At 45.6% G+C, this 17007-nt stretch overlaps 2 protein-coding genes across 2 annotated transcripts; both read left to right on the top strand.

The window, feature by feature from the left end:
- Positions 1–2052: 2052 nt before the first annotated feature.
- On the top strand, positions 2053–4985 carry LOC127766869 (tropinone reductase homolog At5g06060-like). Its single transcript, XM_052292036.1, has 5 exons — positions 2053–2235; positions 2348–2555; positions 3326–3542; positions 3629–3735; positions 4529–4985. The coding sequence occupies exons 1-5, from the start codon at positions 2138–2140 to the stop codon at positions 4709–4711; spliced, it is 813 nt and encodes a 270-aa protein (XP_052147996.1). The 5' UTR covers positions 2053–2137; the 3' UTR covers positions 4712–4985.
- Positions 4986–14449: 9464 nt separating this feature from the next.
- On the top strand, positions 14450–16503 carry LOC127765089 (probable protein phosphatase 2C 30). The gene is made up of 4 exons (XM_052289895.1): positions 14450–14927; positions 15081–15419; positions 15519–15624; positions 15722–16503. The coding sequence occupies exons 1-4, from the start codon at positions 14577–14579 to the stop codon at positions 16147–16149; spliced, it is 1224 nt and encodes a 407-aa protein (XP_052145855.1). The 5' UTR covers positions 14450–14576; the 3' UTR covers positions 16150–16503.
- The last annotated feature ends 504 nt before the right edge of the window (positions 16504–17007 follow it).

Here is a 17007-nt window from a genome sequence, read left to right as displayed (position 1 = left end):
ATATTGCAAACAGTGTAGGGTAGGGAAGGAGATCGAGGGAGAGGAGGAACTTGCACAGAAGGTCAGGGATGCCGTGGATGCGAGTGTTAGTCATATGCCCTAGAAGCAATCATAGAGATGATTATATCACACACTATATTTACATATTTATTCGACTTTGTTTCTTAAAATAGATAAACTCATTATTGGTTAATGAATATGTGATTCTTTCAAGAGACTCTTTATGTTATGTGTTGCTATTTCTAAATAATCCCTGATCAAATATCATATGTGAAACAAATATGTTTAGATGATCAGCACATGTATTAATTGATGATCATGGTATAGAGATACCAAATTAATAATGTGGACACATGTTGGTGAATATGTTGTTGGATAGACCCAACATGAGACACTACAATAGCCATATGTATTGTGTCATCAGTGATCTCATTTAGTGTTGGTGTTGAATCCTTAGACCTGAGATTATCATAGTTCTCAACATGTGTAGTAGCTTACTTAGGGACTGCTAAACGCTACTCCGTAATTGGATAGTTATAAAAGTAGTTTTCGGGTATGCTATGAAACGTGTAGTGGGATATGAATAATCAAGATGGGATTTGCCCCTCCTATGGAGAGATATCTCTGAGCCCCTCGATGTTGTAGATTATGGAAGTGCATGGCCATGTCAAAGATGATTGAGGAGTCAATCACAAGTTATATAATCTATTAACAGGTTCGAGTGAATGATTAAGCTATTAGAGGATGGCACATATCTAGCCTTGAGCTTAATCGATATCGTGATGCAAAGGGGTTCATACAAGTATACACTAGAGGTTCAGCCGATATGATCTTTATATATGCCCGGTGGGTCAATACGTTCTGCTAGGGGCCGCTGTTGACGTGTGGACCGAAAAGGAGTTTTGGGTTAGAACCGAGTATACATGAACCTACAGGGTCGCACGCTTAATGGGCCGGAATAAGGGGATTGGATGGAGATCCAATATAAGCTTAATTCGGATAGGGATCCGAATAGGAGTCCTACGTGCCTTGGAGTACCGAGTGATGGATCCTATATATTCGTGAGAGGTGTGACCGGCGGAGATATTGCATCACGTGAGAAACCCTAGTCGTCACTTCCCTCCCCGAGCAAAACCCTAGCCGCGCGCGGGTGCTAGCACATCTGCACGTGGCGTTTCGTCCCTGTACGTGTGGATACCGGTAGAGGCGCCGCTGGTATGCTGTGCTGATCGGCGTGGGAGTACGGCGAGAAGAACGCACGAGGAGGAGAAGGTCGAGCCGATGCAATCGACTACTTCCTCTACATCGACGCGCGCTACTTCGCGAGAGTTCCTTCGACTTCTCAGCGTTTTCTTCCGCTGCGCAGCGCGTCGAGTGGTAACGATCTATGATCTAATATTTGCATGGTTCCTGGTTACGCGATAGAAAATTTTGATTTATGCTATCGTAGCCTACGCGTATCCCAACAGCGAGGTGGGTCTTATTCATAAACATTCGTGTGATCGTCCACTCGCAAAGAATGCGCAACTATTGTGTCAGTTATCATGATTAGTGTTTTTTTTTCACACGATGGTTGTTGTAATTGGCGTATTGTTTTAAAGTTATTAGCTAGGAGTGTCTTTTTTTTAAAAAAAATGATTAGCATTCCTGTTTCGCACCTTATGCATATTTAGCACCTTTAGGAATGATTTTTTTAACATGTTAATGGCTTTATATTCACAAATTTTGGCTAATTTAAATAAAAATTTCTGTTAATACTATTCTCTACTTAAATTGTCAAACTTTATACTCAAAAACTTTCTAAAAAAATTTACACACGTAAACTTTATGCACATATAAATTTTGCAAAAATAAACTTTGCATGTATAAATAAACATTCAATACAATATTTCATACATAGAAATATAAAGTATAGAAACTCTATACATATAATATTTTGGTATAGAAAAGTTATAAACATAGAAATATTCATATTAAAAAGCGAACTTTTTACTCATAGCTTATGATCTTGCCAGCTGGCACCGTCACCAATCTCAAAGCAACCCTGCTCCCACCCTTTCCCCTAGTTGTGGTGAACGGATAAGCGGAAGCAGGGACGCCGGCCGGACCGACCGGCGAGACAGCCGTAACCGGGGAGATGGCCGCGGCGGAGACCTCGGGCACGGTGGCGGCGCCGGGGAGGTGGTCTCTCCATGGCAAGATGGCTCTGGTCACCGGAGGCACCCGCGGGATTGGGTATATTCTCTCTCCCCGACCCCGACGGTTGCATGATTCCCTAGTGACACACTGAGACTGCAAGATTCCCGCGACGGTTGACGCGAGGCGGTTCGTTTTGGTGGCGGCGCAGGCGTGCGGTGGTGGAGGAGCTGGCGGCGCTGGGGGCGGCCGTGCATACCTGCTCCCGCAATGAGGCGGAGCTAGGGGAGCGCCTCAAGGAGTGGGAGGCCAGGGGGTTCCGCGTCACCATCTCCGTCTGCGACCTCTCCGCGCGGGACCAGCGGGAGCGCCTCATCGGCGACGTCGCCGACCGCTTCGGCGGCAAGCTCGACATCCTCGTGAGTTGGAAGTTGGACTAATCCCTCCCCAATCCCCATTCAGTTGAACGCAGTATTGGTATATCTCAAAGAAATGAATGTTCAGGATAAACATTTGCCATTTCCCGTTTTGTCAGCTGAAACATTTTAGTGGTCATGGTGGTGATGCATATCTCCCCTTCAGTGGCAGCTTCGACTGTGCTTGGATCGGCGCATTCATTATTATACATTTGCTGCTTGCAGTTTGAATATCTAAGATTACCTACTTGTAATCGACATTTCGAGGCTTTGACTGAACCACTTCCCCAAGCAAGCACCTCCGTTGCTGCAGAAAGAGAGGGATTTATAAATAGCTTTATGTTCAGAAATGAAGTCCCAATTGAATGTCTTATTTTCACGCTGCACAGGCATATAGCATGGTTCAATTCAATAGAAGAAAAATGTGAGCACAAGATTGAATGGAAATTCCTGATAGCAGCACTACTCATAAGACATGGTGAAAAATTGCCTTTTAGACCTCACCAACCCAAGCCCACTACTGCCCAGTGCCCAATAATGTTTGGTGCTAACCTAGAACTGCCTGGAGCTAATGGATTTGAATATTTGATGCCCGTAGTATTTATCATACATCAATTTGCAATTTGACCCAAGATTGAGTTCTGACTTGTGAGCACTCTCCATGTATATTTTCTTGCTGCAATACCTTTGCTTTGTTAATTTACATGTTTATTGCGCCTGCTTTAGTTTGTCACTTGATGATTTATGTTGCCGTTCTTCATTTGCTCTTCTAGGTAAACAATGTGGGGACAAACATAAGGAAACCTACTACTGAGTATTCTGCAGACGAATACTCATTTTTGATGGCTACAAATCTTGAATCTGCGTATCATTTGTGTCAACTTGGGCATCCTCTTTTAAAAGCATCTGGGTCGGGTAGCATTGTTTTCATATCATCAGTTGCTGGAATTGTAGCCCTATTTAGTGGAACTATCTATGCTATGACTAAAGGTAATAGTTATAGCTCACTATGAATGTCCATTTTATTTACCAGCATATATGATCATGACTTTGTTCTGTCTACAAGTTTTGTGTAGGTGCCATGAATCAATTAACCAAGAACTTAGCATGTGAATGGGCAAAAGACAACATAAGAACCAACTGTGTTGCCCCAGGGTACATCTTAACTTCGCTTTCAGAAGGAGTAAGTGTCTTCTTGTGTTAATTTACTAAGTTTCACTGTATTAATAAGTCGGAATATCATGTGGCTTCTACTATGATGAAGTGTGCTGGTTGCTGCTAGGCTGCATTTGCTTCATGACTATCCTTTATTCCCCCATATAACTGTTTAGATGTTGGTGCTTCAAAGTGCCCTTTTTTGGAAAAATATGCAAAATAATTGTATATCACTATTAAGATTAGAAATGAAGGTTTTGAAGCAATCAAGCACGATCCCTACGTAATTACTTCTTAGAAGTCTCCATGTCTTGTCAATAGCTGCTTCACCATCCTTGTCAATCATTAGTATACAAGCATAAATCATACGCTGTGTTTAGTTCCCTTCAAACTTCCAAAAATTCCGTCACATCAAATGTTTGAACACATGCACGTAGCATTAAATGTGGACGAAAAAAAAACCAATTGCACAACTTGCATGTAAATTGGGAGACGAATCTTTTCAGCCTAATTACGCCATGATTTGATAATGTGGTGCTACAGTAAACATTTGCTAATGACGGATTAATTAGGCTTAATAGATTCGTCTAGCAGTTTATAGGCGGAATTTATAATTTGTTTTGTTATTAGACTACGTTTAATATTTCAAATATGTGTCCGTATACGTCAAAATTTTTACACCTAAACAACTAAACACGGCCTATAGTTATATTTTGCCCAAGTGTGTTGCTTCCAAATGTTACACTGTTCAATAGTTCACTTTCTTTCGATATCTTCAACACGCTGAACCCACATCTCGTATATTTTTATTCTTCGAACAGATTTTGGCAAACAAGGAGTTCGAGGGCTCTGTTAAGAGCCGGACTCCTCTTAGGCGTGTCGGAGAACCAGCAGAAATCTCATCGTTAGTTGCCTTCCTTTGTATGCCTGGTTCAACTTACATTACTGGTCAGACGATCGCCGTCGATGGAGGTATGACTGTGAATGGGCTTTACCCCAGTTGAGGAGGGAGTCATGGATGATGGATGTTCTTGCTGCCAGGAAACAGACGCGTCTGATATTCGTGGAGTTGGTTGTTAGAAACTAAAGAAAAGGTGAAAAACACTTGTGTGAAAGTGAGTCCATCATGGACGCGTGATATATTTTTCCATTGCACAAGCCCTTTCAGAACTATGTGATGGAGGCGTTGTTAGCTAGATATTGCGCAAATACTTTGTGCCTCCGTCTTAATTACCTTTCATCTGTGATTGAGTGATGGTTAGTACCTTTCATCTGTGATCCAGTGATGTTTCCAGATCGTTTGTTTGGATTCACACCCATTGCGTAGAACGCTGGTAATAATAACTGGTAGTAAGAACTGTTGGTGAACAGACGCCAAAAAGGCTTCACCTCGAACACTACAGCAGAACGGAGTGTCCAACTGTCCACTTCGAGATGCTGCTGCCTTCTGCCTCGACGGCCATAGGCCATAGGCTGTCTCGCTCGCATCCGGGAAAGCGAGGCGTGCAGACGCCTACGTGCACCACGGACTCGTCGCCAACAGCGAAGCTGCGGAAAAAAGGGTTCTCCCCGGTAGCCTGCACGAGCAAAAAATCTCGCGCTCGAATCCGAAGTGCCCAACAGCGTGATCTACGTGATAGCAAGGTCTCTCGGCCCGGCGCCTCGCGGGCTCGCGGCCACCGAACACGTTGCCCTCTCCCTCGCTCTCTCGTCCACCATCATCGCGGCGCACGGATTCCACAGCGCCCGCGTCGGAGTCGCGTGGCGTTGCCGTCGCTGTCGTGCCGAGCTCTACCTGGCAGCGTGCGGCGCGGGCGTGTCGTATTCCTAACGCAAAGCCTCGTCGCCGCGCGTGTCTGTGAGCGGACGCTGACGGTTGGGACGTTGCGTCATAAGCATCGGCTTGGCTTGGCCAGGCCTCCCACGTAGACATAGAAAAATATATACCCACAAAAGGCTCGAAATATCGTGTCTGTGATCGATCCGATCCGTGGTTATATGATTTGAGCCTTTTTTGGGTGAAAGGGTCTGATCTGATTACGGATAGATTCGACTGAAAAGACCAGGAGATCGGAGTCGATCTATTACGTGTTGATTCCCTACGAAAGCCAGGTTTTGGTTGGCTGTTGCATAATGCTCGCTCCGTGGCAACCACATTATTGAAAAAAATTCGATGCTTACGCAATGAATTTGACATGTTTTTCTTTTCCTTTGGATAATTCGTGCTTGGTGTATTATCTTAGACGAGTCCACGTAAGGGTATCATAGCTCATCACCTGGCAGAGACATTGGCCAACCTCTACATCTGATACTCATAATAGTATAACACAAGACCGACGAACGTACGCTACCTGTTATATGTTGGTTGCTCTACTAACGTCGTGTCTTACGTTAACAACGGCTTTGATTGTCTCATTTCCTTTCCAGTTAACCCAAGATCCAACATTACAAAACTACTATGAGCGAATAAACTGTGCTTCAAATATTGCTCGATGTAACATATCCAGCCACATTGTCTTGATGAGATATATGACTGGATTTTGCAAATTTCTTCAGCTTTACAGGAACAATCTTTTTCATATATATAATATAGTAATTGTATATATTTTAAAAAGAAAAACTTTGATGATTAACCAGGTCACTGGAGTCTCAAACCTCTTCTAGCCTGATTCAATCAAATATTCCAAAAACTTGTTGCAGGTTAGATGAATCCTGAGTCTCAGAGGGTGAACTCCTCCACCAGAGAACCGTGAGGCCTCCTTTTTTGGTTCGGCCGGGGGCAGCGGGTGAGATTCGAGGGCTTGGAAAGCGAAACTGTGTGATTTTGAGGGGGTTAGGTCCCTCCAAGACGATGAGAGAAAAAGGGTTTATACATGTTCGGGCCGCTATGAAGCGTAATACCCTACTCCTGTGTGTATGATGATTCTTCTGTGCTTAGAAAGTCCCTAAATCCCTGGTGTACAAGCTAGGGTTAGACAAGCTTTGGCTCAGGGATCCAGAGTTCGATCCCCCTCCCCTTCCCGCTAGGTATGGTCCTCCTTTTATATTCTAAGGGGATACCACATATGTTGCGAGTGCTACCTAGGGAGAAGGGAAAATGTTCTCTATATTAGTTACATGTCTTGTGCCTTAGCCCAGAAGCTATCTACATGTCGGCTGCTGCGTGGGGCCCATCAGATCATGCGGGGCGCCCTTGTCATTCACCGTTTAATGGTTGAGGACTTCCGAGTTCCCGTTCACACGGGGAAACAGGAACACGGGTCAGTTCAGAGTGGTTGGACCAGCTCTAACCGGGATAAGAGGCTGTGAAGCACGTCATCATTATGATGGGACGGGATGGAGCACGCCGCACGCTGCCTGACACATTGACAGGGCGGGGGTACACAGTCGCCGTCTCATCGGTCATTCGACCGGTCACAGACCGGTCAGATGCGCAGCACGCCCGCATTAAATGCGGCATGGCGCGGCTGCATAGACCGCTGTAAATGCAGTTAGGTGGGCGTGAGGCACGCCCACCTAACCCTATACACGTGGGCTGATACGTGGAGGGGTCGGGGCGGCAGCCTCCTCCCTCTAGCTAGGAGGGGGCAGTCGTCGCTCCACCCCGGGCTTGATCCCCCTCGGGAGGAGCCACGTGGGTTTGAGGGCGGCCTCCTTCCTCTAGACGTGATACCCCGAGCCGATGTCACCGACACCAAGGGATATCAATCGGTTAGCAGATAAACTGGCAAAGGAAATTAAAGTTCATCACCAACCTAGTAGCTTGGTCCATGTCCGTGAAAATACATCACATAAAGTTAATCAACCTAGTAGCCTGGTCCATAACTGTCAAAATATATCACATCTTGCTTATCCTAGCAGAGGATGCTATGCTTAAGATCTGAAAGATTATTTCAGTGCAATTAATTGAACGCTTAATCATGTACTCTATTTCTTACTCCCTCCGTTCCATTATAAGTGCAGATCCATTATAAGTGCAGCCATAAATTTTCGTGCTCAATGTTTAGCCGTCTTATTTGAAAATTTTATGAAATTTTTTTAAAAAGTTAAGTCACACATAAAGTATTATTTATATTTAACATCTAATAACAATAAAAATACTAATCATAAAAATATTACGGATGGTCAAAGTTGGGCACTGAAACTCACAACTGTGCTTATTATGCAACGGAGAGAGTAAATGAAATAAAGGGCCTCTTTAGATCCCATCCCAAAATTTTTACATCATGTCACATCGAACGTTGAAACACATGCATGAAGTATTAAATATAGGCTAAAAATAACTAATTGCACATATTGCAACTAATTTGCGAGACGAATCTTTTAAGCTTAATCGCTCCATGTTTTTATAATATGGTGCTACAGTAAACATTTGCTAATGACGGATTAATTAGGCTTAATAAATTCGTCTTGCGGTTTACTGACGGATTCTGTAATTAGTTTTTTATTAGTGCCAAACACCCCATGTGACAATCTATATAATATCCGATGTGACATGCTAAAACTTTACACCTCTAGATCTAAACATCCCAACATGTACTGTCATATAGACAGTCCCAAACATTAGGGCCCTTGGAGGCCTCTATAATAAGCTTAGTCGCGCGTCCGTGCAATGGATGATGTTTGCCTATAATATTTGTTCATGTGCATAGTCCATATATGGAATGGGGGTAGGCAATGCCCCTGGGTTCAAGGATACAACGCCTGTAGTATTCCACGTCGATGATAGAGTGGTTTTGTAAGCCGCCCAGGACACCAACTTGCATTATATGTCAGCCGAATCAATTCAACGTACTCTCCCTACTCAAACTACGGGTGTGTTTAGTTTCTTAAAAAAGTTAAAATTTGAAGAAAGTTGAAAGTTTGAAAAAAAAGTTGAAAGTTCATGTGTGTAGAAAAATTTTTGATGTGATATAATATGATGGAAAGTTGAAAAAGGGAGAAACTAAACACGGTCTACATACTCCTACGACTGCCTACTCCTGCCAAAAGGAAGTAAGGTGGTGTTTGGATCAGAGACTTAATTTTAATCTCTGTATTTAGATATTAATTTAGAGCATTAAATATAGACTACTTACAAAACTAATTACATAAATAAAAGTTAATTTGTAAGATAAATTTTTTAAGCCTAATTACTCCATGATTAGATAATGTTTACTGTAGCATCACATAGGCTAATCATAGATTAATTAGGCTCAATAGATTTGTCTCGCGAATTAGTCCAAGGTTATGAATGTGTTTTATTAATAGTCTACGTTTAATATTTATAATTAGTATCCAAACATCCGATGCGATAGGGATTTAAAAGTTTTAGGGCCCCTTTGATTTGGAGGAAAAACACAGGAATTTTAGAGGATTTCAATCCTATAGGAAAATTTCCTATGAAGCCCTTTGAAACAAAGGATTGAATCCTATCTAATCCTTTGAAATTCCTATGGAATAGATAACCCTATAGAGATTTTGGAGGAAATTTAACAAGAGCTTCAACCTCTTGCTAACTTTCCTTTGAGTCTATATCTCTCATCCAATTGCTGTGTTTTTCTTATGATTCAATCAAACGGTAATTCCTTTGTTTTTCCTACGTTTTGCAATCCTCTGTTTTACACTTACATTCATATTAAAATCTTACGTTTTTCTTATTTATATATTTTCTCAATCCTGCGATTCAAAATGCCCTTAGTCATCTCTTATCGCGTCAGCTGGCCGTGCGGCCAATCACACATGTGGAAAATATCACGATGGAGAGGAGAGATGGACCAGATGGCTGGCTGCCGGACCTGCCGCTCCTGCTCATATTTTAAAGCACGGCCCGATGCACGAGGCACCGAACCATTGAACCTGACGACGCCAACGTGCTTACGTGCCACCCCGCTGCGTCCAAACAAGTAGTAGTACGTGCCGGCCGGGGACCATATATATGCCACACGGCGAGAAGGCTACCAGAAGCCGGCGTGCCAGGGACTTGTGTCCTGGCGCGGCCCGTCTCCGGCACATACGCACTTGGCTATACTTGCCATCCCCCCTTGTTTTTTTTCCTCTTCCAATACAATGTAGGAGGAGTACGTATGGGCGTATGGCATATGTATCGCGTATCGGGGTGATCCGGTGAACTGTACCGCGAGATTGTGCGGCGCCCTGTGTTCATCGGAAAATCGCGCGCCTTTCCAAAGAAAGCAGAACAATTCGATACCGTGTGCTTGTTTGTCGCATGCTTTTATAGTTATAGTACTATTAGTTCCCGGCCCGCACAAGTTCCGTGCATCGTACTAGCAGTAGCAGGCAGCAGCAGGCAGGTGTAACCTTGTAAGGTGTGTCGATTTTGTAGTACAATTTACAGCATGCATGGACGGCGTTGACGCCAGAAAGGACAGATATATCACAATAGCAGTGTGGTCCGAGTTGGTTATTTTCACATTTTTAGCGTGCGGGTTAAGTAATTCCTCCAGATTCAAATACTGGATTACTTGTTAACAAAATGTATATAAACACCTAATATATTTTATTTAGACCAATAGTATGCTTGTATGTAAAAACGGATATTGATTCATGTGCTAGGCTGCTAGGGTGGTTAACTCCCAGAAGGGGACCGAGGCATACGATAGTTAGGGGTCTCTCTGATATGATATTATTTTGGCCGAAATTTTTTATTTTTAAATTTTTTCGTGAATTTTGGTAATATTTGTTCAAATTCAACTAAATTCTCATCAAAATTTCGGACCAAAATTTCTAAAATTTCGGAAATTTCGGTGAGGTCCGATCAAATCGGCTAAACCGAAAGGTTTAACCTGACTATAGTACGACACATATGCTTTTTGTTTTTGGGTGAGAAGGAGGGTGGATGAACGACTCTACATTTAAGTATTAGAGAAAAGTGGATGGCTATTAATATTTAAACTTTGAACACTCGTATTATTTTGAAAATTATAAATACCTAAACTTTAAGAAATTGTATAAGTACTCAAACGTATGCTATATCAAAAAAATATGTTGCATCCTTAATATAGTCGTAAAACTTTATTATCTAATCATTCAAAATTTAATTACTTTATCAATTGTCAAAGTTAACAACCGTACTAGTCACAGTAACAAATATTTTAAACCAGTCGAGTATATTTTACTATAGCTAGTGGACATTTCCTTATAATTTTGTAATACACATATACAATCACTCTAATGTAAGATGAATAATTGCATAGAAGTATAGAACGTCATAAGGTAACAAATGAACACCCTCGTCAATCATCAATTTGTCGCCTCACATAAAAATAGACCGTCAACAAAGAAAATCCAATATACTTACGAAAGTTAAGTATACTGTTAGTTTTCAAACTTATTGTGCCATCTCAGTACTTAAAGTCTAAAAATACAGAACTTTCCTCCTAAATTTGTTAATGTGAAATGCAAGATCTAAGGGCATGTACAATATAGACCACAGGCACCAGTGGTTTCAAGAACCAAACAAAAGGTCATACTACCTACAACGGAAACTAGTACAAAATATATTTTGCATTTCAGCCCCTATATTTATATGACAATCCTTATAGTGTATGTTAGTATCAAACCTATTAAAAACTTTATCCCTATAACAACCAAAAGAAGTACATATGCACCCCTAAATACTATGGATCCGTTGTCTGCCTCTTCCCCCTCTCTTTTTTATTCTCTCTCTCCCTAGCCATCTCGTCGCCTTCTTCTCCACGAGACCATCGGCGCTCTCCTCCCAGTCCACCCTGCTAGCGAGACCCCTCCCCTCCCAGTGACCTCGCCGGCGAGACCCCTTCCCTCCCAGTCCCTCACGCCACCGCGAGCTCCCTATCTCCCATCTCCTTCTCTCTAGACGAGATGAGGGCGACGAGATCGGTGGTGCTTGAGCTCTCCGGCGATGAGAGAGAGTTGGGCGGCGGATTTGCCAACGAGCGGCGACGCGACCACAACGGCGGCGACGGTTCCTCTCCCCCTCCCTTCTTTGCAAGCGTCGACGACGGTGCTTCTCCGGCCATGAGCTTACCGGATCCGGCGGTGGGGAGCAGCAATGGCGGCGGATCTAGCAAGTGGCAACGCGACCACAACGGCGGCAGTGAGCGGCGACGACGACCATGACGAGATGGGGATTTGGGGTAGGTGCACGAGGGGACCGATCGGATGAGACGACGCGCGGGGCTCCGACTCCTCTAACGTGAGTCTTCGAGCTGTGGCTTCGCGACTCTCGAGCCCAGGTGCGACGCTTCAAGCGTTCCCTCTGCAAGCGCATTTCCAGCCTGCGGAACCACGCATTCGGCTGCCAGCTCGGCTTGGCTCCGACATGGAGCCGTGAAACCACAGGACAGAGTGAAGTGTTGTACATGGCCTAATGTGGCTTACCACCTACTCCCTCCGTCCAAAAAAAAAAACTCAATTCCTAGAGTTTGAATTTTATCCCACAAAAAACCTACTTCTACCCTCCTACCTTCTCTCATCACGTAAAACGAGAAGTTTTATTCCTTTAATACCCTTTACCTACCTATCACTCTTACTACTTTTTTCAATGATTAAGGGCATTTTAGTCATTCTCACTCTCCACTAATTCCATCTATTAGGAGTGCTAGGAATTGACTCTTTGTACAATGGATGGAGTAGACCATTTCTCATCTCGATCTCTCCTCGCTCCCATGGAGCAATAGCATCGGCTAACCAAAGTAGAGTAGAGCACTTCAGGAAGGAAAAATGGTTGTCGGTAGACACTGACCATGGCCCTGTTTGGAAGATTAGCCTCGGGCTAATTTTGAGAGCTAATGTTTAGTCTTGAATTGGTAGGCTAAACATTAGCCTAGGGTGATATGTTTGGATCCATAGGCTAATTGAGGGCTAAAAGGTGGAGAGAGAGTAAAGAGAGAGGAGAGAGAGAGAGAGAGGGAGATATGGCTGCTTTTTGATAGTCTCCACAAAAAATCAGCCCCATTAGCACCCCTTGGAGGGGCTAATGTTTTGAGGGGGACTAATTCACTTTAGCCCCAAATTCGCCCACATGTTTGTATCCTTAAGGGCTAATTTAGAGCTAAAAGGTGGGGGCTAATAATTAGCCCATGGAACCAAACAGGGCTCATATCGTGCATGACAGTAAGATAAGATTACCAATGGTAAAATGAGTCAAAGTGGGACCTAGCCAAGGAAAAGTGTTTTCATTTCTTAAGGAGATATCTTCTTGTTTCGTACGTGTCACCTAAATAGTTATTTTTTAAAAAAAATCACAAGATAGATTAATATGAAATATATTACTTCACAGACATGCAAAGCCAAATTTAATTTTCAAAAATTGTAACAAAAATAACAAATATAACTGCAAACATACTATAACAATTTTCAGTTTAATTGGTTCTTTTTGTTGCAACTTGTAGAAATCGATTTTGGCCTTACATGTTTGTGAAGTGATATATTTCATATTAATTTATATTATTATTTTTTAAAAAAAATTAATAACTATTTAGATAACATGCAAGCAAAGAGGGGGCATCCTCACGAGGGATGAAAATCCACATCTAACTAGCCACATCAGTAATCAAAAGGTGAATCTCTTTTAAAATATTTTACAATATTTTCTTTTTAAAAATATTTTAAAATATTAGAGGGGCTTGATATGCATGTTAAGTTTAAAGTTGGGGGTGACACCAGGTACAAGTTTAAAGACCAACCACCGTACTTTAATTTGATTATAAAGTTTCAATGCAAGTCCATCTCCTATTCACATTTTAGGAGGAGTGCTGAGGAGAAATTCTGAAATAATAAAACCCACATCGTAGAAACACGATCAGACGCTGGCAAACACGACTCGAACAAAATATCTAGCTGTAGAAACACGAAATATCCCATGAAAAACACAAGCCAGTGTCAAATTTAAACGCACAGGTCCACTCACGTCCACATGGGCGAAGCCGCAGGTACGAGCTGGACAGAGCCTGACCCGGACGGCGACGCAACGAGACGACGTAGAACCGTACACCCCACCGCTAACCCCTCCCCTCCACGTGTCCCCTCCTCTCTCCCCTGCCGACCTCTACCACTCTTAGTGCACCACAATAGTTATTTATAAACTCTCTACAAGAAATCCATGTCAGCATATTTTCCTACTTGGAAGGTATTAAATGAAGAGAGAGAGAGCAAAGCTATCTACTAACTTAGAGATAGTCTATAGAGAAAAACAAGGCAATGCATGAAATAGCTATAGATACCAATATAGACATACTATTAATGTGGTTTACTATTAATCGAGTCTATTACTGAGATGAACATGTTTTATAGAGAGCACCTTACTTTACCATTGCGGTTGCTCTTATCTCTCCACGGATCCGCGCTCAGGCCACGTCGACACGGTCCCCCACCCCCTCCGCACCCCGCACACAGCCGAGCCGAGTGAACCGAACCGCGGCTCGCTCGCGCCTCGCCTCGTTTACGTGTCGCCCCGCCCATCCCGCGCGCCGAACAGCAAACACCGCCGCGGCTACTAGCGCCTCGCCCAACTCGTGGCGCGCGGTGAAGCCTCCCAGCTCGCGACCGCCCGGTGGACGCGTCCCAGCCTCGACACGCGTCCGGGCGGCACGTACCGGCCACGGGCGCGCGTCACGTGGAGCCGCATCCAACGGCCCCCGGCGCGATCACACAACTGTACGTGTGGCCCGCGCCCGCCGCGTGGCACGTCGCCTCTCCCACCCCCACCCCTTCCCCCACCCACTTTTATATCGCCGGCCGCTACTTGCCATCACCTCTTCTCAATCGCTCTCACCGCTTCGAGGAGAGAAAACATTTCTTGCTTGACGAGCTGAGCTGAGCTGAGCAGAGGAGCTCCCACCTTCTCTCCCTCTGTTGCAAGGGATCTTTCGGAGATTTTGTTAGTTCATGGCGGAGATTTGCTGCGAGGTGGTGGCTGGATCGTCGTCGGAGGGGAAGGGCCCGGAGTGCGACACCGGGAGCCGAGCGGCGAGGCGGCGGCGGATGGAGATCCGGCGGCTCAGGGTGGTCGCGGAGCGTGGGGCGGAGGAGGAGACCTCCGGGAAGAGGCGGAGGCTTGATGGCGGCGGGGGAGAGGCCTCGACGGACGAGGAGGACAGGGAGGTGGAGCGCGCTAGGTACGGCTTTACGTCGGTGTGCGGACGCCGGAGGGACATGGAGGACTCCGTCTCCGCCCGCCCGGGGTTCCTCCCCGGCCACCACTTCTTCGGGGTGTTCGACGGCCACGGCTGCTCTCATGTGCGTGCCTTGCTCTCTTTGCTCGAGTTGTTTAATCGAACACCTTTTTGATGGTGTCAATAGATCTATGCGCCGAAACGCGCGGCGCGCGCATGTGCAGCGGTTTTGACTCGGGGAGTAGTACTTATTGGAATGGTTTGCATGTGCATGCAGGTGGCGACGTCGTGCGGGCAGCGGATGCACGAGATCGTGGTCGACGAGGCCGGCGCCGCCGCTGGGTCGGCGGGGTTGGACGAGGAGGCGCGGTGGAGGGGCGTCATGGAGAGGAGCTTCGCGCGGATGGACGCGGAGGCCGTGGCCTCGTCACGGGGGAGCGTCGCCCCGGCCCCCACCTGCCGGTGCGAGATGCAGCTGCCCAAGTGCGACCACGTCGGCTCAACGGCCGTCGTCGCCGTTCTGGGCCCTCGCCACGTCGTCGTCGCCAACTGCGGCGACTCGCGCGCCGTCCTCTGCCGCGGTGGCGCCGCCATACCCCTCTCATGCGACCATAAGGTATGGGGATGTGTGCGTACACATGGTCAACCAAAAAAAATCTAAGTTTTTCTTACTTTAATCGCGTTGCTCTAAACGTATCTGCTTTGATCGATTCAGCCGGACCGGCCCGACGAGCTCGAACGGATCCACGCGGCGGGAGGGCGCGTCATCTTCTGGGACGGCGCCCGCGTCTTTGGCATGCTCGCCATGTCACGAGCCATCGGTGAGCTCTCTACTCTAGTACTTTTGAAAATCTCTCGCTATGACACAAAAGAAACAAGCGCCATATGCTGACTGTTTCCATGGATGCGCCATTGCAGGGGACAGCTATTTGAAGCCGTACGTGATATGCGACCCGGAGGTGAGGGTGATGGAGAGGAAGGACGGCGAGGACGAGTTCCTCATCCTGGCCAGCGACGGCCTGTGGGACGTGGTGAGCAACGAGGTGGCCTGCAACGTCGTGCGCGCCTGCCTGCGGAGCAGCGGGCGGCGCGAGAGGAACCGGTCGAGCCCGACGTCCAACCTAAGCCCGAGGCAGAGCAGCAGCAGCGGCGACGAGGCGCCCAACGACGGTGCTCCTTCCGCCGCCGCCGCCGCCGCTGGCTCGGAGAGCGACGAGGAGAGCGCCGCCGAGGAGGACAAGGCGTGCGCCGAGGCGGCCGTCCTGCTGACCAAGCTGGCTTTGGCGCGGCAAACCTCGGACAATGTCAGCGTCGTCGTCGTAAATCTCAGGCGCCGGAAATTGTGACAAGTGGATCCATCAGACATACTACTCCTCTCGGTTTCCTGGCCATCTCTAACTCGAATTCACCTGGACGAAGCCGTGATCAAACAGAACGTTCCGAATTATGTGATCAAACGGAATGTGGCATCCTCAAAGCATATAATTGCAGATTATTATAGCATTATTTCGTTCACTTCCTTTCTTTGGGCGTTTGTGATCTCGTCAGACAGATCAGCCCGCTCCTTATTTCAGCAAAAAAAGCTCATGTGTTTCCGATGTTTGAAGAGAAACTTCCTCAAGCGTCAGAGAAATTGTAGTATAATTGAGTGTCCCCTTTGCTCGTGGAAATATAAAGAAGTTCCTACTTTGCTCTGACTAGATTACTAGATTGCGACACACTGCTGTGTTCATGCGTTTATAGTTAAATTATTTCCGTTCATCCTGATGATTGTGCAAACGTATTAGACGTGTTGGGCAACCGAATCGCTTGTGCCGTCTCGATTAGTCAATTAATAACACCCCACGGATGTTCCTCTCTTCTTGCCGTTTCCGAAAAGCTCCGATTTTAAATTCAGTTTGGAACGGGTAGAACACATAGGCTTCAACACACATACAATATACGTGTGCTTTTCGCACGCTAAACTCAAAAAACGCATCATTATCATAGTGTCGTTGGTGTCGTGTTCCCCTATTTGATGATCATGATGCGGGCTTTCGTGGTCGCTGAAAAGTCCTTGCTGGTGGGTGAACCGTGCAGTGGTGTGAGTCAACAAACACGCGAGCCTAAGATTAGCAACCAAACTAATAGTGGACACGAGGCACGCAGCCGTGCTACGACGACTTGACGAGCAGGCGAACACAGGAGAGAAAAATGAAAAAGAA

This window comes from Oryza glaberrima, chromosome 3 (genome assembly GCF_000147395.1).
Source record: "Oryza glaberrima chromosome 3, OglaRS2, whole genome shotgun sequence".
Lineage (NCBI taxonomy): Eukaryota > Viridiplantae > Streptophyta > Magnoliopsida > Poales > Poaceae > Oryza > Oryza glaberrima.
Note: the sequence above shows the minus strand (reverse complement) of the source record. Positions and strands in the feature narration are given on the sequence as shown.

What these genes read in the sequence shown, in the direction of transcription:
- LOC127766869 (XM_052292036.1), top strand. Translation starts at nt 2,138, where the DNA reads ATGGCCGCGGCGGAGACCTCGGGCACGGTGGCGGCGCCGGGGAGGTGG. An exon ending in GCGGCAAGCTCGACATCCTC is followed by an intron (nt 2,556 to 3,325) that starts GTGAGTTGGAAG and finishes TTGCTCTTCTAG; the next exon opens with GTAAACAATGTGGGGACAAA. An exon ending in TAACTTCGCTTTCAGAAGGA is followed by an intron (nt 3,736 to 4,528) that starts GTAAGTGTCTTC and finishes TTCTTCGAACAG; the next exon opens with ATTTTGGCAAACAAGGAGTT.
- LOC127765089 (XM_052289895.1), top strand. Translation starts at nt 14,577, where the DNA reads ATGGCGGAGATTTGCTGCGAGGTGGTGGCTGGATCGTCGTCGGAGGGG. An exon ending in CCCTCTCATGCGACCATAAG is followed by an intron (nt 15,420 to 15,518) that starts GTATGGGGATGT and finishes TGATCGATTCAG; the next exon opens with CCGGACCGGCCCGACGAGCT. An exon ending in CGCCATGTCACGAGCCATCG is followed by an intron (nt 15,625 to 15,721) that starts GTGAGCTCTCTA and finishes GCGCCATTGCAG; the next exon opens with GGGACAGCTATTTGAAGCCG.